This window comes from Saccostrea echinata, unplaced genomic scaffold (assembly GCF_033153115.1).
Source record: "Saccostrea echinata isolate AGI-Se365-2 ecotype Australia unplaced genomic scaffold, CSIRO_AGI_Sech_v1 ptg000028l, whole genome shotgun sequence".
Classification (NCBI taxonomy): domain Eukaryota; kingdom Metazoa; phylum Mollusca; class Bivalvia; order Ostreida; family Ostreidae; genus Saccostrea; species Saccostrea echinata.
Window position 1 is genome coordinate 10,400,949 of NW_026889777.1, and position 22,861 is coordinate 10,423,809.

At 32.6% G+C, this 22,861-nt stretch overlaps 1 protein-coding gene across 1 annotated transcript in view; it reads right to left on the minus strand.

Annotated features, from left to right (window-relative positions):
- LOC133194113 (ATP-dependent translocase ABCB1-like) overlaps positions 1–19,605 on the minus strand; it is a 32,961-nt gene extending 13,356 nt beyond the window's left edge. The window contains exons 1-11 of the mRNA XM_061330086.1: positions 19,501–19,605; positions 14,980–15,527; positions 13,564–13,718; positions 12,912–13,178; positions 11,968–12,139; positions 10,252–10,376; positions 9,185–9,362; positions 3,365–3,589; positions 1,787–1,912; positions 1,173–1,376; positions 528–698 (exon numbers count right to left, since the gene is read on the minus strand). Of these exons, the coding sequence (XP_061186070.1) occupies positions 528–698; positions 1,173–1,376; positions 1,787–1,912; positions 3,365–3,589; positions 9,185–9,362; positions 10,252–10,376; positions 11,968–12,139; positions 12,912–13,178; positions 13,564–13,718; positions 14,980–15,231 (1,875 nt within the window). The 5' untranslated portion in view covers positions 15,232–15,527; positions 19,501–19,605. The remainder of the gene's footprint in view (positions 1–527; positions 699–1,172; positions 1,377–1,786; positions 1,913–3,364; positions 3,590–9,184; positions 9,363–10,251; positions 10,377–11,967; positions 12,140–12,911; positions 13,179–13,563; positions 13,719–14,979; positions 15,528–19,500) is intronic.
- Positions 19,606–22,861: the final 3,256 nt, after the last annotated feature.

The following is a 22,861-nucleotide window of genomic DNA, read 5'->3' on the forward strand; positions in this document are numbered from 1 at the left end:
CTGAAGCATCTATGGTTTAACAAGGGCACATAAAATAATAAATTACATACAACCTGTGATGAAGTTTGATTGCGATCTTTTATTGTATGTATTTGAAGCGGTAATTCAAATTCTATCTGTGAATAACTAGTCCTGATGGAGTGTGTGGCAACCATAGCCGATTGTTACAATATTTCTGTTTGAACAATCTCAAACATTTGCTCTTGTATCAATGAAGATTTAACCGCTTCGATAAATCGCCACGTTTGATCACAGTTACGTATATGTTTGAATAATATGCTTGTAAGCAACACAAAAAATCTAGGTTAATAGAGCGTTTTCTTAAAAACTGAAAGTACATAAAACATAAAAATGAAATGTGATTATGTTCTGGAAAAAAATCGTTCGCCATGTGGGCGACTAGATTTTTAATATCTAATCACCCACAGCAAATTTTACTTGCATTTGCGAGTGGGCGAGTGCTTATCCACAACCCTGCCTTAAATATAAATTATCCAATAAATTCATGTGTTATTAACAAACATAACCTTTTCGAGGGCCTTCTGTACCACAGCCTCGCTTTCATTATCCAGCGCTGACGTGGCTTCATCTAACAGTAAGATTTTGGGATTCCTAACGAGGGCCCTGGCTATTGCGATCCTCTGCTTCTGTCCCCCACTGAGCTGGGCCCCTCGGTCTCCAACCAATGTCTCATATCCCTGGAAGACAAATTTCAACATCAGAGCAGCTAGTACTCAATATTTAATAGTAATTTCTACTGCAGAGAAGTACTTTTTTTTTAAACAAGGAATGAGATGTTGTATTGCAGATTTAAGCTCTCTCTCCTTATTTTTTAATAAACAAAGAGATTTTCATTTATTTCCCAAATGTTTCACTCTACAACTGAACATTGGTATAAATTTCGTTCACAGAAACAGATAAAATTTTGATAAATACTTGATTGTGGTAGTAGAAATTTTCATTTACTTGATAATGTTTACATTCAATATACAACTTCTATAGTATTTAGACATTATACTCATCTATTCGACTCAAATAGTTATGTCTGACAATACATTTTTTATAAAATTCAATGATTTAAGTAATCAGCGAACATTTTTCCCCCAAAAATCATTTTTCAATTCATGCATAAAAATCAAATAGACAAGAACCTAAGTAAAGCAGACCCTGACCTGAGGAAGTTCTTTGATAAATGTTTCAGCATTAGCCTCTTTAGCTGCCTGCTCGATTTCACCCTGCGTGACATCCATTCGACCATAACGGATATTTTCAGCAATGGTTGTAGCAAACAGAACTGGTTCCTGACTAACAACTCCGATCTGTTGACGGAGCCAGTTCACATTCATGTCCCGAACATCACATCCATCTACACATACCTAAAGAAAGATGATCAGACAAAATGTACTGTATTCCTAGAATATAAACAGAAGGTTTTTTTTCATTAAGAGATTAACATTCAACAGCTAGATACGGTAGGATAACAATGCAGAAATACAATTTAAATGAAATCTACAGGTAAAGATTTAAAGGTAGACATAATTACAGTACAATTTTGGTATCTCAAACTTCGATATCTTGAATACCATGGGTATGTCAAAGTATTTAAGAAGGCTCAAGCACTTTTTCTTTAAGTATTCTACCCTAAATATCTTGAATTTTCTCTGGGTCGAACACATCTGTACTAGTTGTATAATCATTATGGTACTTTTGTGAGAGTTACCTGCCTTTTCTCTGTGTTGCAGAACTCTGTTCTAATTATATAATGGTGCATTTTTGTGAGAGATACCTGCCCCTCCTCTGGGTCGTAGAACCTCTGTACTAGTTGTATAATGGTACTTTTACCACAACCCGAAGACCCCACCAGAGCCACTGTCTGTCCTCGCTGGACCTCTAAATTCACACCACGTAAAATCTGGGGGAATAAATACATTTCATCTTGATGTAATATTTCACAAATATCTTAACTACTGCAATAATTGAAACCATACTTTTGTATGTCATAAGAAAACATAAGTTAGAGACATCTGTAACATTCATAATTATCAAGACCTTATGCAATCTAATGTAGATATATCTGTTACACATATGTAAAGTTTACAACTAGAAAACTGACCAGTCATCAAGGGCCCCGCCGAGGGGTAGAAATATAAGGGTGCAGCTTACAGAATGAGAATTTTACTTGATTACAAAAATTTAAAAATATATGAAGAAGAATAAGCAACAACAACTGTGTTTATAAAATTTCAAGATAATTCCTAAATATCCAACAACCTTTAAATAGTATACCTGTATTTACACAAGGCAGTAAAAAACACCAAATCTATAATAGCTCAATTAAATGTATATTTAAATAAAAAATAAAGCATGTGTTTTATAAAATGCCAGTCTTCAGTGAATGCAAATATCACCCAGGCTTGACCTTAACTTTAAAACAAACATCAGTTGTAGACAAAGGTGTTAATTTATCTTAAAGTGACAAAGAAAGATAAGCCTCTAAAATATTCTGCACTAGGCAAGATAATTAATCCCTAGGGACTAATTTATAAATTGTACTGCTCTCTCATCCTTTTCTTCCAAGTTTACAAAAGAACTTTTCAGTAAAGATAGAATAAGGTTATTATCCAACAACCTGTTAAAATTAATAGTGTTCTTGAATTTACATAAGGCAGCAAGAAAATAAATTAATTAATTAAAAAAAACAAAACAAAACAAAATTTAAAAAGATACCATTATGTATATCTTGTTTTTAGAATTCAATAAAATCATAACTCATTGTATATTTTACCAAAATAAAGTATGAACATTATTTAAATCCACATTTCAGAGAATGTAAACATCATTCAGAATTGACCTTAACTTCGAAACAAACTTCATTAATTTGCAGAAGTGTTAATTTCATTTTGACAGAAACAGATAATGCTTTGGATTTTGTTCAAGAGGAAAGTTAATTAATCCCACGGGACAAGTTGTAGCTTTCATAGTTTAAATTACAATAGAAACATCTCAGCAGTTATCTCTCCTTGCCCTGGCATTCATTCTAATGTAAATGTAAGGAATCTACCCCACCACCCCAGCTCAAACTGGATGAAATAGAGAACCAAAATTAGCTTCAAAATATGTCTTACTGCCTATTCAACCAACATACCAAATTTGAACTTCATTGGTCAACTATTAAAAAAGTTATTAGAAAAAAACAGAAAATTTGTGGACATAAGAATGACAGACAGACGGACAGACATACAGAGTGATTACTATAGGGCACCTGCAAATTATTGTGGGGCCCTAATTAATATAAGCAAATTGATAACTCAGATACATATAGGGTTTATACATCTTTGTAAATTGAAAACTTTCTTGCACATACTGGAATGTCTGGTCTGGCTGGGTACCGGAAATGTACATTCTTGAGTGATATAGTTCCCTCCATTTCATCCAATTTCTTGCCCTCGTTTACTTCATAGTTTATTTTTGATTTTTGCTCAATGATAGAGAACACTTTGGTGGCTGCCCCTCGAGCATTAGCAATGACCTCCAGTGTAGGAAAGGCATGACCCAAGGACATGGAGCCAATCATAACTCCTAGAAAGACCTGTTAATTAATGTCATAAAACTGTCAGACATTAGTGCTTTTTTAAAAATTAAATTCATGCAGAAATAAAAATCATTACATAATCAAAACTTTGTCACACTTGGTATTTTAGTTCAAGGACATATATTATTTTGTTAAATGCTTATATTTACATTTTCTAATTTTCTCTCCTCACAATTATTAATTTTGTTAATCTTCATTATGAATTTAGCGCCTTTCAGAACTGGTATGCTCAATAGACGTAAGAGCAGTTTGTGATGTGGAAAGTTAAAAAACACAAATGAACATTGTGAGGAAAAAAAAATAACAAATCAATTTTAAATGCACAGTTGTTATAATATTTGTAAGTTAATTTAACAGGGTAGTTGTTTTTTTATTGAGTCAAAACAATATACATTTTTACTTTATCACTCTCACGCAAAACACATTGTGACGTCACAGCAGTGGGATATGAAAATAAAGTGCCCCGCCACAGCATGATATGCCAGTCAAATATTGTTCAATTGTCATAAACAGTTTAGAGTGCAAGAAAATCATGTCAACCTTGATACAAGGATTTCAAGGATTTTTCCATTTCTAATAATATTTGTTTAAATACATCTCCTGTGGTGTAGGCATTAATTATACAAATATTACATTACAGATCCTCAGGTGGTTGTGTTAGAGCTTGACAAATGCCCATCTGCAACCCCCCCCCCCCCCCCAGCTTTCAGATTTGTGAGACATGATGCTCTGAATTAGTCGACATTTTCAAAAAATTAAATAAAGATATCATATTAAACAACATCAATTTAGTCTTAACAACTTTTAATCTATATCAATTAATATTAAAAATAAAAGACTGGCCATCAAATGACATATGCTATAAACTGACAAGCACTTCTTCTGTCTAATTCCCAAAGGATACAGATAAGAACTGCTTGATCAGAGATCCTCAGAAATGATTGAGACAGCTAGCCTCCCTACACTGAACTTATTAATTAATGTTCACTCATTACATGTACTCCCAACCATTGAATGGATCGATCCATACTATCTGCTTTGTGGTGCAATAAAAATGCATATTTATGTCATTCTGAAATTAAATTTGAAAACAAAGATTTTTTATCAATTTGTTACAAAGATTTATAAAAAGAAACAAATAAAAAACTTGTGTAATCTTGATGCAACATTTTTAATAAGGTTCCTGCATTTACTCTTAGATTTGTAGGGACCATCTACCATATTTAAAACATTTTTTTTAATACTTGATTTTTTTTAGATTTAATGTCAGACTGGTTTTAAGCTGCAATTCATATGGACAACGGTAATGCTGATTCCAATATCACTCCCCCCCCCCCCCCCCCCCCCCCCGAGTATAATTAGTTTTAATTATATTATACAATATCAAATTAGTTTATTATACAATATCAAATTAATTTATTATACAATATCAAATAAGTTCTAATTACTTTTCACCAAATTCATTTTAAAAGTTAGGCTTGCCAACTATTTAATCCAACACAGCTGATTCTTTTTGCCCAGTTCCCAAGAGATATAGATAACACCTGCTTGATAAGAGATGCTCTACCAGTTATCTCCTCACAGCTAAACTCATTAATTTCTCTCTAATTTGACATGCAATTTTCTGTTATCAAATTCTCCTTGACCAGTGCTTGATAATTACACCCAAGGGAGAGGAGGATTTTCTCTTATAACATTATATTTGTTATAGATTGCTGTAAAGTATATAATGTAAAAAATAAGTATTTTCTTGATTTACCATTTTTTTAATAAGGATACTGCAACACTCTTGCATTTTTTGGGATTGTGTAATCTAATAGTAAAAAGACAGTTTTTTTTTTTTTAATTTCACTTAAATTAAAGGTCACAGTGACCTTGAAATAGGTCGCAACATACCTTCTACCTAAGATGTATAAATTGGCCAAGTTTGATGATTCTAAGTCCAATAGTTTTTTTAGTTATGAGCCGGACAGGATTTTTCCATATTTAGCTATAGCTCTTAATTAAAGGTCAGAGCAAGCTACTTTAAATGTGCAACACACCTTCTACCCAAGAAGTATCAGCTGACAAAGTTTGATAATCCTAGGCCTAATAGTATTAAAGTTATGAACACAAAAAAAGCTAACAGACGGATGGACGGACATGAACGCCATAACATAATACATCCCGTCTAAAGACAGGCGTATAAAAACAAGAGGCCCAAGGGCCTTGAATCGCTCTTCTGATAATCTGTACAACCTATCACTTCTATTTGAAGCCTCTAAGCATCCTGTATATTTAAATAAACCCCTGAAACTCCAATTCACACTCTGAGAACCCAAGATGATTCTTAGCCAATTAGTACGTGAGAGTTGGTCATGGTACCTACTTATCACTTGTCATTCTCTGAGGACCCATCAACTAAGTTTGATGATTCTAAGCCAATTTACCTAAAATATTTTTTTAAAATTATAACCATAAAATTTTATAAGTAGGTCAAAGTGACCTACTTTTCAGTCAAACTACTCCGAAGACCCAAGATGCATCAACTGACAAAGTTTGATGATTCTCAGCCAATTAGTACCCAAAATATTTAATTAGAGCTGTAAATTTTCAAAAGTAGGTCACAGTGACCTACTTTTCAGTCAACCAACTCCAAAGACCCAAGATATATCAACTGACAAATTTTGACGATTCTAAGCCAAATAGTACCCGAAAATATTAAATACAGCCATAGAATTTCAAAAGTAGGTCACTGTGACCTACTTTTCAGTTGTCGTACTCCAAGGACCCAAGATGCATCAACTGACAAACATTGATGATTCTAAGCCAATAAGTACTCAAAATATTTAAATTTAAAATATTTAATTTAAGTCATAAATTTTCAAAAGTAGGTCACGGTGACCTACTTTTCAGTTGTTGTACTCCGAGGACCCAAGATGCATCAACTGACAAACTTTGATGACTCTAAGCCAATTAGTACCAAAATATTTGAATTAAAGCCATAAATTGTCAAAAGTAGGTCACTGTGACCTACTTTTTAGTTGATCTACTCCAAAGACCCAAGATGCATCAACTGACAAAGTTTGATGATTCTAAACCAATAAGTACCCAAAATATTTAATTAAAGCCATAAATTTTCAAAAGTAGGTCATGGTGACCTACTTTTCAGTCGACCTACTCCGAAGACCCAAAATGCATCAACTGACAAAGTTTGATGATTCTAAGCCAATTAGTACCTGAAATATTTAATTATAGGCATACAAATTGAAAAGTAGGTCACGGTGACCTTCTTTTCAGTTGACCTTTTTTGAGGACCTAAGATGCATCAACTTACGAAGTTTTATGATCATAGGCCTTTAAATGTCCAAATTATGCCTCTAAGTCTAAAACACTTTGAAATCGAATGCCTGCAAAGTTAAAAAAGTAGGTCACTGTGACCTACTTTTTAATAAATATGTTTTATGGCCCCAAGATGCATCATCAGATTTAATGATTCTAAACCTCTCGGTATTCGAATTAATGACCTTAATCGTTTTGAAAAAGATTAGCCATAAAGTTCAAAAAGTAGGTCAGTTGACGTACTTTGAGGACCCAAGATACATCAACTGACAAAGTTTGATGATCATAGGCCTTAAATTGTTCAAAATATGACTCTAAATCATTTTGAAAAAGAATGGCTGCAAAATTTAAAAAGTATGTCACTGTGACCTACTTTTGAGTCAACATGATATGAGGTCCTTAGATGCACCAACTGACAAGATTTGATGATCCTAGTCCTTACCGGGATTTCGTTATATGACAACTGGAAATGCATAAGATTCAGTAATTGCGGAAACTGTATGGTAGAGATGAATATATCCGGATTGTTAGCAGACGAGCAGTTTCTGGATATATAACTCTAGAAATAATAAGCTTAAAATAATTATAAAATTATAGATATATAAAATAGATCTTTTGGAGTATTATAAGTAGGTTGGATAATCCTAGTTTATTGATAAAAGTATTGTTTTTGGAGTTTTACATTTTACATATGATGTAGTCGCTGCATCACTGCGTCACAGTATAAAAGCAGCAAACTTGAGGCAGCGCTGTCAGATCCCTTGCAGAGAATTTAGAAAGAACATCTAGATTGGTGTCAGTCGGTGCCAGTCAAGATTAAGGTAATTTCATATTTTAGATAAGTTAGAAAATTAGTTTTAGAAATTCTTAGCCTATTTAGAAAAAGCAAATTAAAATGTGAATTCTTTAGGAAATATTTGAGAATTTATATGTTTTAAAGTATTCAAATATTGACTACTCGGTGCGGGATTCTGAACCAAAGTTTGTTTCTTAATTTATTAGTAAAAATTTATTATTATCTACTGTGCAGGTTTACGATGGTGAATTTAGAATAATTCATTTCATTTTTATTGAGAATTTAGCTAAAGATAATTTACGGTGCAGTTTGGCACCGGCGACACTGAGCACCGGGTACAATGTAGCACCGTGCACCTGGTCGCACTGAGCACCAAGTAGCACCGATTAGTATGTATATATTAGACCATTCTAAGTTGCATAGGTTATAGTTGATGGTTGGCATTAGCACAAGAACTTTCCTATCTACGCATGACATCCTAAGCATAGGATGGGGGGGGGGGGGGACTTTTTGTTATTAAGAAGTAGAAATTTGGATTTCAGATATAGTTCTGATTACAGTATCAGAGTTCCTGATTGAGCCTGTATAGTTATACACAGTAGCAGCAGATAGCATCGAACATCTTGAAGCTCCTGAAACCGAGAAGTAGTACAGAACACCTAGTAGCACTGGAAACCTTGTAGGCTTGTAGGACCGGAAACCGAGTTGCACCGAACTCAAGTAGCCCCGAGCACCGAGAAGCACCGAGCTCAGTGGAAGTTCGGCAGTAAACTTATTATTGAATAGACATTTTAAATATTTATTGAACTTTATTTATTGTCTCTGATGCTATAATAAATATATATATTCACTGCTTTATATACTTCTTTTCTTTATCAAAACTAGGTACCTTCAAACCCAACTATTGTAACGTGCCTCATAGGTACCGAGTTGATGTAAAATTACACGTTACAATTGGTGGCAGCGAATTTATTTATATTCACTTATAAAACCCAAAACGTTACATATTTTAATAATGAAGTAAAAAGTTTTCATCCAAGTTCTAGAATACTGTCTCTACCTTTTTGTTGGTGGGGATTTTGACGAAATTTATCATAACCAATGTAATCACAGAGATGTGTGCACCTTGTTGTTGTCAAACACATGCTTGAAATCCATGTAAACATTGGTGCAAGTGAACCAAAACGGATTTTGTAGAAAAGGTGCAGATTTTTCAATAAAAGTGGTAGGCAGGAGATTGAGTAAAAAGAGTGGTAGACTTCCACTTAAAGCGGTCGAGTCAACTGGTATGGCTTTACTGATTATAAATTGACATCCCCTTTTAGGCAGCCTCCAAAATTACCATTTATTAATGATTTTGTTCCCCCTCCAAATTCATTGTCATTCTTAAATCAGAGCTTCTTTCATCATCAAGATATTTTTTTATTTTCAAAATACTGGGTAGGTACGTTTTACATGTATTCACATTTACTTACTGTTAAAGTTTTGCCAGGATCAAACCCTTCATCTGGGTCTTGCATGAGTTTGACACCATAGTAGAATGCCACACTAAAGGTGCTGTAAATCAGGAACCAAAAAGCACTGACTGCCAGCCCAAGGACTAGACCTTTCTTAGCAGAGTTATTCTTGGCATCCATAAGGTTCAAATTGTACCTGTCATAAACCATTTTAAAATGTCAGTCTTTTAACTTTAAAAATTATACCTTATTCTGTAAGACATATTCAATAAACATGAACTCTAAATTCTCTCTAATGTACTACCAGCTAAAAAATCGTAATGTCTAAGTTATACAATTTAATCTCGAACCCTCATCAAATTCTGATATCTTACTTTTTAAAACTACAGATGAACTGTATTTCAAACATTGGTATCTCAAATACCATGGATATATCAAGGGAACTGGAAGTCCACAAAACTTTTTCTTCATGTATTTTAACCTTAATATCTTGAATCCCATGAGATCATTATGTTTTTTCAGTACCAAATTGAGATAAAATTTGACTCTTGTATTCTATCAAAATTCATTTTTGAAACCTAGCTTTGATCGTTTGATTATATTCATTACCTTTAAGAAAATTTTAAGTACGGTACCAGTCTACATTGTATTTACCACAAATTTATCCTTGATCTATTGAAAATATTCATTACCTTTAAGAAAATTTTGAGTACAGTATCAGTCTACATTCATTTGTATTTACCACAAATTTATAAATCAATGACAAGCAGTCAATATTCATCACTCTAGATCCTTAAAATTCTTACCTATAAACTTTGTATAAACTACTGACTCAGAAATGTATGCTACAGTTGAACTCCATTATCTCAAACATGGATATCTCAAATTCCATGGATATGTCGAATGATTTTGAAGTCCCAAGCGCTTATTTCTTAAGTATTTTACACTGGATATCTTGAATCCTCAGATATCTTAAAGTATTTTCTTAGTCCCGTGAAGTTCGATGTAACAAGGTTTGACTGTATTTCCTGACAAATCTATTGTTCTGACCCTATTTATAAGCTTTGCTTCAACTTTCTGTTTACCGTTTACACTCTTTTTCCTGACCATTGAAGGCAGTCACAGTTCGAATGGAAGAGAAGACCTCCTCAGCCACTGAGCCAGCGCTAGCGTACGCCTGTGATTCCTCCATAGACAAGTTACGTACCCACTGAAATGCATATTGAAATAAATTATAACTAGAAAACTGACCAATCAGCAAGAGCCCTGCAAATGGATATGCATCTAAGGGTGCAGTTTAAGGAATGAATAAAATAATGATAATTTGATAAAGAAAAAAAAAATTAAGATGAAATTTTAAATATACATGAAGAAGAATGTGTGAAACAGCAACTGTAATTATGAAATTTAAAGATATTCCCTAACTGAAAAATGAGGTTCTACAGTGTACATATTTACTGAAACCAATTTGGGGCCCTTGAGAGTATACCAGTTAAGATTATAAAAGGTTATACGAGGGTTGTCCGTAAAGTTCGTGGACAAGCTAAAATATAAATAAAAGTTGCATCATAGATATTTATTATTAGCATATTTATAATCCTTTACTATATGTGAATTACAAAATGAAAAGTTTTACTCAATTTTAAGTGGATAATTACAATTATGACTTCATTATTAGACTTGGGATGGTGACTCGGAGCACAACAAAGTTTCAATTAAAAAGTTATTTATCACTTTATACATTTCATTTGTATTTTGTAAAATTCCGCAGAAATTTGGATGGCTTTTACATTATAAGGTTGACAAAAGTTATAACGTCAAGCCTGTAAAATTTGAACGTTCAAAGTTTCGAAATGGCAGAGAAATCGAGGTCAGAGTTTATTAAGACAGGATCGTCATTGTTCGAAAAAGGGACGTTTTCGGAAAAGGTGGAGCAGAGAGTAGTGATAAAATTTTGTGTAGACATCGGAAAAACACCAACAGAGACCCATAAATTCCTTAAACAGTCGGGAAATCATAGTAAAGTAATCTATTCTTTAGTGTTTAAGTTGCACAGAATATTTTCGGACGGAAGAGACGGTTTAATGGATGACATGCGTGAAGGAAGACCATCTTCACGAGATTGTAGTAGTGCTGTAAAAAATGAAGTTCGTAACGTGACTTTGCCGTATTTCCATACATACAGTCGTTTTACGCGGACAAAGGTTTGGTAATTTGCAGGATCTGAGACAGGAAGTGTTAAACATTATTTCACGTATGAAACCAGAACAGCTTGTGCATATTTTTGATGACTGGTTGAAGCAATATAAGAAATGTGTTGAGTTAAATGGTGACTACGTTGAGAAAACTTTTAAAAATGTATTTAGCTTTTGACGTCGAGTAACGTCAAGGATTTTTCGTTTTAGTGCTTCGGGTATGAGTGTGTATCTTTTTGGTATCTGATAAAATATAACTATTTGTGCTTTGTTTGTGATTAAAACTTGCATATTAATAAACTGAAATATGAACTAAATGAAAATAATAGTTTCATATATTTTATCAATGTTTGTAAGTAATTAGTAACAGCGAGAAGGCAGTTTTGTAATGTGATGAGCAAATGGCTTAGTTTATGAAGAAATAAAGCTATTTCCTTATTTGTAGTTTTATCTGGGAGAAGAACACTTGAAAATGTAAATATTAAAGAATAAAGCTTTCCTCCATAGAAACAAGTTATGCACCCAAAAAGGAAGACCTCATGTTCATGAAAGTTACGAAGTTCACTAGAGTCACCAACTTAATTCATATTGTTCATATATTCTCACCTTGGTTAAAGTCCCCCCTACAAGAATAACCAATGGACAAAATGCCACGGTGGCCAGAGCCAGTTTCCAACCAGACACAAAAGCGATGACAAAAGATATCAGGAACGTGGTGGTCCACTGGACAAAGGTGGCCACTTTATCTCCAATGCCATCATAGATTAGATGCATGTCCCTTAAATGTTATTGAAAAAATGTTATATTCAATGTATGCAATGTATTTCACAGTTGTAAAGAGACTGTATCAACTTTTGTTTTATACAAAATCTTAGTTTAGTAATCAAATTGGTAAACAGCCTCTTTCTTTTAGTGTGTACAGATTTTCATGTTATAAAACATCACATTGATATTTGTTATATAAATGCACCTGATGAATGATCAACAAATAAAAACACACTGCCATATAACACATAACTGTAGATGCCTGTACATGATCATAATATTGTAGTTATTTAAAGTACTGATCAGACATCTGGACATGTACATGTATTACGTAAATATACCATTACAAATACTACACTGATATTTATCAATCTAATAAATTTATGACCTCTTTAGGATTTAATGTCCTAAAATCTCTTTCCTGTAAAAGTTACGACCCATCCCACTACAGAAATTCCCACCCTCACCCCAAATTTCAGACATTTCCTACCTACATTTGTAAATGTGGCTCCATAAACCATGTAAATGGATTTAAATTTTGTATTTGATGATCGAGTCTCTGAATGATTAAAATTCTTACATTAATTTTACGAATCATTTTAGTATACATTTTAATGATTTAATAAGAAATTAAACTAGAAATTAATGCAGTCTTCTAATTTCATACAATTTTATGTAAAAATTCCAAAACAAAAGCGCACAGGCCCCTGACCCAAAAGGCACTTATCAATTAAGCTCTGTCTTTATGATGTAATGGTATTAATTAATAAACATACAACGCTTACTCTGAAAATCTTGTACTGAGTTCACTGCTCTCATGTGTATCAAACCACTCCATGTCCTGTCGCATTATAGAGCGAAAGAAAAGCTTTCTGATGACTCGGATCTGTCTCTCTGCTGACAGCGTGAAACAAAAGATGCTGCAATAGCCTAAAACAAAGGCACCTATGGCAATAAGGCTGAAGTACAGAGCGTACTCCTTGGCTATGTCTAGAAGATTCAGGCTGTTTTGTAGAGCTTCTCGATCAAATAACAGAGTCTGGTTTGTATTGCTACAAAAGTTTAAAAAAAAAGAATAAATTACAATTTTACTCAATTTTAGTATCCTTACATGTATTTTATCAACTAAAACTGATGAATTTTACTCAATATGTCAGGTCAATCTGAAAAACATAAAATGGTCTTACATGTACTGATAATGAAAGGCATTCTTGAAAATGTTGAATGAAAGTACTTATGTAATTGAATTTATTATGTATACTAGCTGGGCAGTTGAACAGATCTCATAGATGATGAAAACAGCTCATCCCCTTTTTCTTCTTCATTAAAACCACATTTATTTTTCAATATTTATCATAAACATTTTGTGTATATGCTAAGAAAGCGCACAGTTAGTACTGTCAGGGAATGGTTTACAATTCAGACCGAGTTTCTTACCTGAAGTTTATTTTATGAGCGACATCATACAGAATAAATGTGTTGGCTAGCTCTCCATACACAAAAAAGTTGATAGGAGTTGCACAACCACCGCCCATGGCACATAGAATCCCAACGACCAATATAAACTTGTCAAAGGCACTGCCATATCGGAACTAGAAAGGAAATCAAATACAGAATTTTTCATTGTACATCGATCCTTTTTGCATGATCAAAATATCTTTCTAAAATATATGCTTTCAACATGTTCAACTTTGTATATTTAGAAATGGCCAGTATATGTTAAAGGATATATACACTGTGTACACATGTATCTAAATGAATGAATAAAATTTTGAGAAATCAAAAATTCCTGATTCACTTTTGTTCCTTAAACCAATATGTATACATGGGTTTACAATATGTATATATTTTCATTGGCTGAAAGGATGTCACACGATATTCATCCTTTTGTGATATATAGATGGGAAAGTGCATCCACGGAATATGATATCGCATGACTCATCGTTCAGCTGATGCACCAGTTACGTAGAACATGACGTTGTAATACAAGAAGCATGTTTCTATCATTGTGACTTAATGACAGCCAAGTCTGTTCAGTTAAGACTGTGTCAAATTATTCACTTTGAGCGATTATATAATATAACTATTATGGACTGTGAATGACCTCACAGAAAATGGTAGCGAACTCGCAAGCTTGGATGATATCACTTTCTGTGTCTTCAATCAATATCATTTGATATGGGTCCTGATAACCACATATTGACCTACACTGAAGTCCATAATTGTATACCGTAAAAGCAGAAATATTCGTTTGGGATTTAATTTTGTTTATTTCATTGTCAACAATTTTCAACGAAATTAAATCCAACTCGAAATTCTTATATGATTATATACAGAATAGGGTTATTTTCGAAACAACGAATTTTAATGCCCACGAAACCTTCTTAGACGACAAAACAACAAAATTTTATCCCCATGAAAATTTGTGCTTCTACAGTATTATTTAATAAGAAATTTGATAAAAACTTTGGAAATTTCATCACTCAAGCCATATCAATTTTCATAAAATCCTCACTTCAGCAAAACCCACTTGCTGGTTAGCAAGATTATGGGTCCAGGTTTAAAAATATTCAACAAAAACTATTTCCTCCTTTCTGATTTTTTTTTTTACATCATTATGTAACAATTGACATTCAAAAGAAAGCTCAAAATTTTTGTGGGTTTAAAAATATTCAACAGAAATGATTTTCTTCTTTCTGAATTTTTTTTAACATCGTTATGTAACAGTTGACATTCAAAAGAAAGCTCAAAATTTTCCAATTTAACTGATAATTTTACTGCTTCTGTGTGACTGTGCATCAATGTAGCTCTCATCAGGGTGGTCGTGTTTTGTGTCAATGATTTAAGACCTACCAGCTGAAAGAATCCAATGTGTTGTGTTTTCTCCTTCCCACTGCTCTTTTTGACTGTCTTCACCTCAACATCAGGGTTAATGGTTACTTTGTTCTGGCCTCTCTCTGGTTCAGGAATACCCTTCTCTAGATGCCCATTTTTAGCATGTCCATTTTGCATTGACAAACCATTGGAATTCACCGTTTTTTCAGTGTCCATGATGACGTCCTTGGTTGTCAATGTAGACATTTGTGTATCTTGCTTTTCCATCATAAACTGACTGACACACAGTTTAGATGTACATTGATGGAAATTTTTCTTAATTAAATCTATGAAATCAGTTGTTCTTAAAATGTATGAGGTCCTCTTCAAAATTTTCCTCTATAAACATAGCAGATTTTTTAAAGTCTTGATCACAATTCATTTTCACTTTTTTAAAAATCTTTGAATCGATTGATTTTCCTCCCTCTTTAGATATAACAAATTCCACGGTAGACAAATGAAAGCATATAAATCTTCTTTATCAGGGACACAAGACTACTCCAAGGTCTTCCTTTGATGATCAATTCCTGTAAAATAATGATAAATAAATGCCGAGAGGGTCTTAAATTCTTCAAATACATGTATAACATTATAAGATCTCCACTTTTCCATTTCATATCTTCAAATGATGAACAAATGACAAGACTGACACATGTGTAGTAGATTGAACAATCTTAACATTCATAAGTCATAAAATGTTAAATCAATTTTTCCCCCTTATTTAAACACATAATCCAACATGCCATCAGTGAATTTACCTATCAGTTAAATAACATTTGAAAAAAATCATTAACAACTTTTACTATCAGCATGATCAGTGTTTAACATCTTTCTGTAGCATTATTATATTGAATCAATTTATAATTTCTGAACACAAAAAGAAAATCCAAATTAAAAATTAAAGGGGAATAAATATCAAGCCCACTTAATCTTTCCCTGAAGTGTGTTCAATGAAGCTTGATCTGTGGTGCCGTGTACCTGGGGACCTGTACATGTGCACCTGTGCACAGACAGTACATGAAGTGAAAAAAATAACCTACCTTTAGGAAATTTTAATAAATTCCCACTAATATAATGCCCAATTAATATCTTTATTAATCTGCTGAGAAATAATTCCATATATTCACTCTTTAATGGAATATACCATTATGTACAGTTTTAAAAATTATACAAAACACTTAAATATGCTCACTAAATTAAACAAGCTGAGGGTATAACATCTTTCAGTGTAAAGATGAATCTGCCTTTTGCCCTAGTTTAACTCAGCTCTTTTATGTTTGAAGGTTAGTTTTTGTGACAAAAGAAAGGTGACGAAGTGGACCGATGCAAATGCAATTGGTTTGACATTTCCTTAATATATCCTTCCTAAAAACGAAATATCATGTGACCACTCTCTGCCCTGTGACCCCCCTTCAAAACGTTGATCCTTGATGCTTAGATAACAATAAGACTGATTCACAGAAATATTTAAATCATCACAATAAAGAGAAGAATTAATCACTTTTATATAACTTAAATGACTTACACCTGCAGTTATTCAAGATATACATGTGTATATACATGTGAATTGTCTTCAGCCGTCCTTAAAATCAAATAGATAGAAAACTGTATGCAATAAGTAATTCATAATACATGTAATTATAGATAACTGTATATAAGTCAATCTGCTAATTGTAATTATATTCTATATTTAGGAAAAGCCAGTCTAAAAGTTGTACGGGTGGAAAATATACAATTATATGTATATTGGTGAAATGATGCAATTTATCATTTTCTATTATTGAAAAAAGTGAGGTTAAAATCTGGAATGAATATGTCAAACAGTGATTTATTGTCAAGAAGGTTTATATGTTTATTTATAACTTGGTTCACAAACTAGAATGTTGTATCATATGTTAATAGTTACGACTTCCTCCATACATTCAACACATAAACTCACCTAAAGTGTTAAACTATCAATTTATAATAATATTAATACCTTCATACAAAATTTATGAACTGTTACTTAATTAATAAACAGTAATTATGATATAATTCATAGTCATTGTTCTGTAAGGTTATAGCAGTGTGTTACAACCCTTATTGTAATAAAGTTGCAACATGTAATAAACTGAAATTATTACATTTTGTTTATTACATTTTGTATCAAGTGTAATAACACAAAAATTATATACCGCCTCTACTGATTTTTCACTAAATACGAGTAAATCAATATATTAATTTTGCCGATTCCCTGAAAATCAGGTAAGAAAATTGATTCCCTGCAAAAGGGTGCATTGACAGTTTGATGAACTAGCTGATACTTTAACCTTTTCTGAACACCTCGCAATTTTGTCATATGAAAAGTTCTGATATGTTCTAAATAAAATCATGAATATTCATGACGCTGCTCAGTTAAAGTTACATATAAGGAGGCAAGGCTTAAAAAGCAGAATATTGCTTGCAGATTCATATAGTCTATAGACCATCCCATTCTATTGAATTTTCTCAATACATTTATTTTATTTACATTCTGGGTAACCAATATTTCCATTACACACCCTACAATTACACTGCATATTAACCCCCCCCCCCCCCCCCACCACCACCACCACCACCACCACCACTGATACAAAATGCAGTGTATATTAATAAGAAACTTTTTGAAAACTTACAAATTGGAGTTCAAAGGTTACAGAGAGACAGACAGAAGAACACATGGATGCCAGACAATAGCTGTCAATAATGTCAGGGTACCTGTCTAAGATGGAGAATTATTGTTCCAAAATGAGCACTTAGTAAAACGTACATGACATATCACACAGAACATAACAACTTTGTATAAACTGTCTGTTTTTATAAATATGGGATGTTTCTGATTGATCAGGCTCTTGATAGTACATGCAAGTCTGATGATATTATAATGTTGGATAAACCAAGGACCTTAAAAATATATACTAATTTCAATATCAGTACATGTCCCAAACAGCCATATTTGTTAGTTGTTTACTCGTATTTAAATCTTTTTTTACAATATATGCTTTAAAATGATTAAATATCTATCCTATGGATATTAATTTTACCAATAGCATGAGGTTTTTCTTTAAATTCATGCGATAAACTTTTCAACTTTAGAAATCAGATATGTCAGTGACAAACATTTGATCAACCGGACACACCACATTTTTCCTTTTTATAAAACAGGTGGATATTCGATACGTGACACACATTCAATGAAGATGACAGATGGCAAATTAAAGAAAGGTCGTGGATACCACGTTTAGTAAAGAACATTTCTGAATAATGTATACAGAGAAATTTTTGCCCCCATTCTATTTTTGCTCCTTTTGCCCTAGCTACTCTGAATTGGGGGAATTTAATATGGGGCAAATTCAAAACACACTCTAGAATTTCTTAAACAGAACTGTGATTGGGCAAATTTAAAACAGGACAAAATTGTTTGCAAGTGTGAATGTTAGGGGGGAAAATAACACAGGGCAAAAATAACCCTGCATACAGTATTTCAAACTGTCGTGAATTTCAAAGTCTTTCTAACATGTACATTCACTGTGAAACTTGTCTATCTGGTTGTTGTGTATTCCTATTGAATCATGCCTAATCGATGTAAACTTTAAATCCCATTCAATAAATTCAACTATCCGGAATGTTGTCTAATCCAGCCAATTTCTTTGGAACCAATGGTGTCAGTATTAGACAAGTTTTACTGTAATAAGATTATTGTCAGATGATATAAATGCATTTAAATATCACAGGAAGCTTTAATTTTTATATACTTCATTGTGTAACTTTAAGTGAAATTCACAAAGTTCCACAAAACATTGTTTGATTTATTTCTTGTTTGTTATTTTGTGTCATTCAAGAATTTTTACTCTTAGAGAGATTTCACCAAGTACCGCTGAAGGGCTTCAAATTTAGACTTAGCACTCATTGAAAAGGCCTTTGAGCATTGAGGGTTCTTTATTATGCCAACAGCTATGATGAAACAGGAGTTTGTAAGGTCTCACCCAAAAGACCTGTGACTATCACAGTTCTGTCTGTCTGTGAGGTGTGCATGTGTGTCAATTACTCCCCAGCATCTGGTGAAGGAATGGTCACTATCAGTTAATGTGTCTCGGGTTTGACATGGCGCGGCAATCCGACAATCGAGAATTGAACCAAATTAAGCCTCCTAATCACAAACTGAATGCTGTACCACAAGGCTACTGTGACATAGCTCTACAATTATGCTTTAACTAAATATAATCTTTGAAAGACCCTAAGTAAATGGAAGTAAATGATATGGCCTATTCATAGAGGAATATACTGACACTTGAAATAAACACCCCTTCCCGACCCCCACAACTTTATATGCTTTAGGGACTTAATTAACTTAACCATGATAATAACCCTTTCAACAGAACATGTTGAACTGTTAATTAACACATTTGGAATATTCTTTGCCTTCTAAAAACACATTTATAAACCAACTGTTACAATCATTTTGTTCTAACATATACCCACCTTTTATGAAGTCTGAGTTCTCGTTATCCGGTATATATAACTTTCCTACTCAGACTGTCTACACAGATTTGATGTTAATAACTATCCCCTTGAGCCTGGTATGAATTTCCTGGAAGTATAAATAGTGTAGTACATCTATATAAACTGGGTTAATATTTCTCATTCATTAAAGGCAATCCCATTCAACAGTACTTATGACATTAAGTATATTTTACAGTCTGACACAAGTAACTCCCTACAGTATGTCCAATGAGAATTTATATCACAAGACTGAGCTATAAAACTGTGGCACATTTCTCATTATGGAATATGCTACAATTTGAAATGTCCTTGAGTAATATTGCCATTACAGGATTTATATCTATATAGCTCAGACACAGGATCAAATGCCCTGAAGAAATGCAGACTTTATACTTACACAGTCACACAGGTATATAACTTACACAATAAATGAGTATTCCAGAAAAATCATTCTAGTAATTATAATCTTTTATAAGCCTTTAAAAATATATTCCACCTCTAAGTAAACATTGTTGGAGGTAATTTAACTTCAGATCATCATAAAGTACATACATACATGTACATGTATGTGTACAAGAGAGCTAGCTGTCAAAATATAGGTCACTCGATGAACTGACCACCAAGTCTGTCCAAGCTGTTTTCACATTTCTAAATAAAAGCCTTGTACAATACAAGGTCAACATGCAGACATTTAAGGGTTCAGGTTTATTCAGAGGTTAATAGAGCATTAAGTGTAAAAATGTCTTCAGGTTATTTACTGCAATTTGTGTAATACAAAATGCAAACCACCTAATGATCATGCTGCTTGACATTCTATGCATGAATTAATTGATGTTATACATATACATGACGTATATATATGTGCAATTGTGCATACATAAAGGACATGCAGATAATACAAAAGTCAAACTTTTACAAAAAAATTTGATAATAACAACTTTAATCATGTTAAATATCAGTAAAATGAATAAGTTTACCTGCATAGGTTTTAATCTTTAATTCAAAGTTTCACAATAATGTGATTTTAAGTGACAAAAAAATTGTACACATTAACAAGGACAGGTGCAGATTAATGGTAGAATTTTTAACACCATGACATAGAGAGTTTACAAATTCTTAATATTTTAGAAATTTTTTTTATTTCCATCATTTACAATCAAAAGAGGTCCAAAAATATATACTAATCCACTGGCATCCATGTTTTGTTTGTATCATATTATGTCCTTAAAGGGCTTTAAAAGCCTGCATGCATGTACATTTCATTAAGTGAATTAATACATTTATTAATATCATTACATTGTATATTAAATTTTTCAGATGATTTAGCACTTCAGTGTTACAAAAATCAATCATGCAGTTAATATATGTCTTGTTTATTATTGCATTTTTTTTTTATTTGCAATTAAATATATTGCAGCTACTATATGTATTTCATTGTAAGAAATAATTTAAGTCAATATATATATATATATATATATATATATATATATATATATATATATATATATATATATATTCTTTCCGAAAATTTTCTGAGCATGTGCAATTTTATTGTTTTTCTTCATCTTATACAACCTACCGTTACTGTGAGCTGTTTTCGAAATGCACAAATTTTCTACATTTTCTACAGAGATCTTACAAACGCAGTTATATCGTTTTTGTTACCGCATTTTCTTCGGTCCAATTGGTACCCTTTTAAATTACAAAACGTAATATCTTTGACTCTTCATTCATTTAAATCTACAACATGATCAGGAAAGATAAGATTTAAATAGCTAGGACAATCTGCATACCTTTCCATTGCTCTCCATACTCTGACCCTTTTGTAAGTAACCAGATCTGTTTTTATAAAATTAAAAACCATGAAAAGGTGTCAAGAATGTGAAGAGATATATATTTACCAGAAATTAAAAACAGAGGCCCATATGCCTTAACAGTCACCTGAATATCACAAGTTTCTTAGGCTATGAACATTTTTTTACAATGATAATTTTTAAATTACCCACTTGGAATTCTGGCCTCATATGAGAAAAAAAATTTAGTTTGATGAGGACTTTATAATTGATATTTACATTTGCAAATGTTTTCCCTTATATAACACTATCTAAGCAAGGGGTATTTAATTCTGTGTGAACTGGTGAAAACAAGTTCATCATGTGTCCTTTAGGCTTATATATATATAAACTCATGTATTGTTCAGTCATAAACGATTGACGTAATTTCACAGTGACTTCATAAGTGGTAGACAAGTTCAACACATTCAATTTATACCCTTAAGGTTTGAAAAAATTCAATCATTTAATGGGTTTAAAACTTGATTACATAAAATACCTTTTAAATCAGTCTCAAATGTAAATATATATAAGTTATAAAGTAATAAGCAATTTGGGCTTTATGGGATTTGATCACATGAACAACCCATATTTTGCATCCCGATAAAAGTTTAAAAATGATACCTTATTCCTTAGTTATCATACTCATGCAGCTTATCTCCAAAAAAAAGTTCACTTGTCTAGTAAAGAAATAGGATACATGTATTAACAAAGTATCATAGATTTTCATTATACGACCAACTTAGTCCCACCCTGGGGCCTGATCTCGAAAATATACATTTTGTAATTTTTGTAGAGGGCTTACTGCTCATTTTAATGAGGCAAACAATTTGCCTGCTCAGATGGAGGGGTCAGTCCATGAGTACATGTATACAGAGAAATTTTAGACGCCGTTTTATTTTCTTCCTACTCACAGGTGGGCAAATTTAAAACAGGGCAAATTCAAAGAACAAAGTATAATTTCTCATACAGAACTGTGACTGGGCAAATTTAAAATGGGGCAAAATTGCTTGGAAATGTGAAAGGGTATAAATAACATGGGGCGAAAATAACCCTGTATACAGTAAACATGATACTGAAAATTTTGAAGGCCATATAATATATGTGAATATTTTCAAAGCCATGTAAGCTAGGGGATGAAGTTCACAATAACGACTAAAAGGTTTATAGGTGTTTCATTATAATCATGGAAATAGTTTGCCTGCTAAATGTACATGAGTAGATAAGATAAGAATTAAGATTTTCAATGATGTAATGCACTTTAATTACATTTCAGGAAATGCTAAATGAAGGATTGCTGGTTCACTGTTAATTCACTAATGTTGTATTATACAGCATTTCCCCTATACAGCATTTATTCGTTGTTCACTCTGTAATTTTTACCTATATCCTAGATATCATAATATGATGGGGGTGACAAAGTGCTGCATTCTTTTTTACTGTGAGGATAATAAGAGTGAATATATATGGTAATTTATTTTTCTTCTCTGAAAAAATTTTAAACAGAC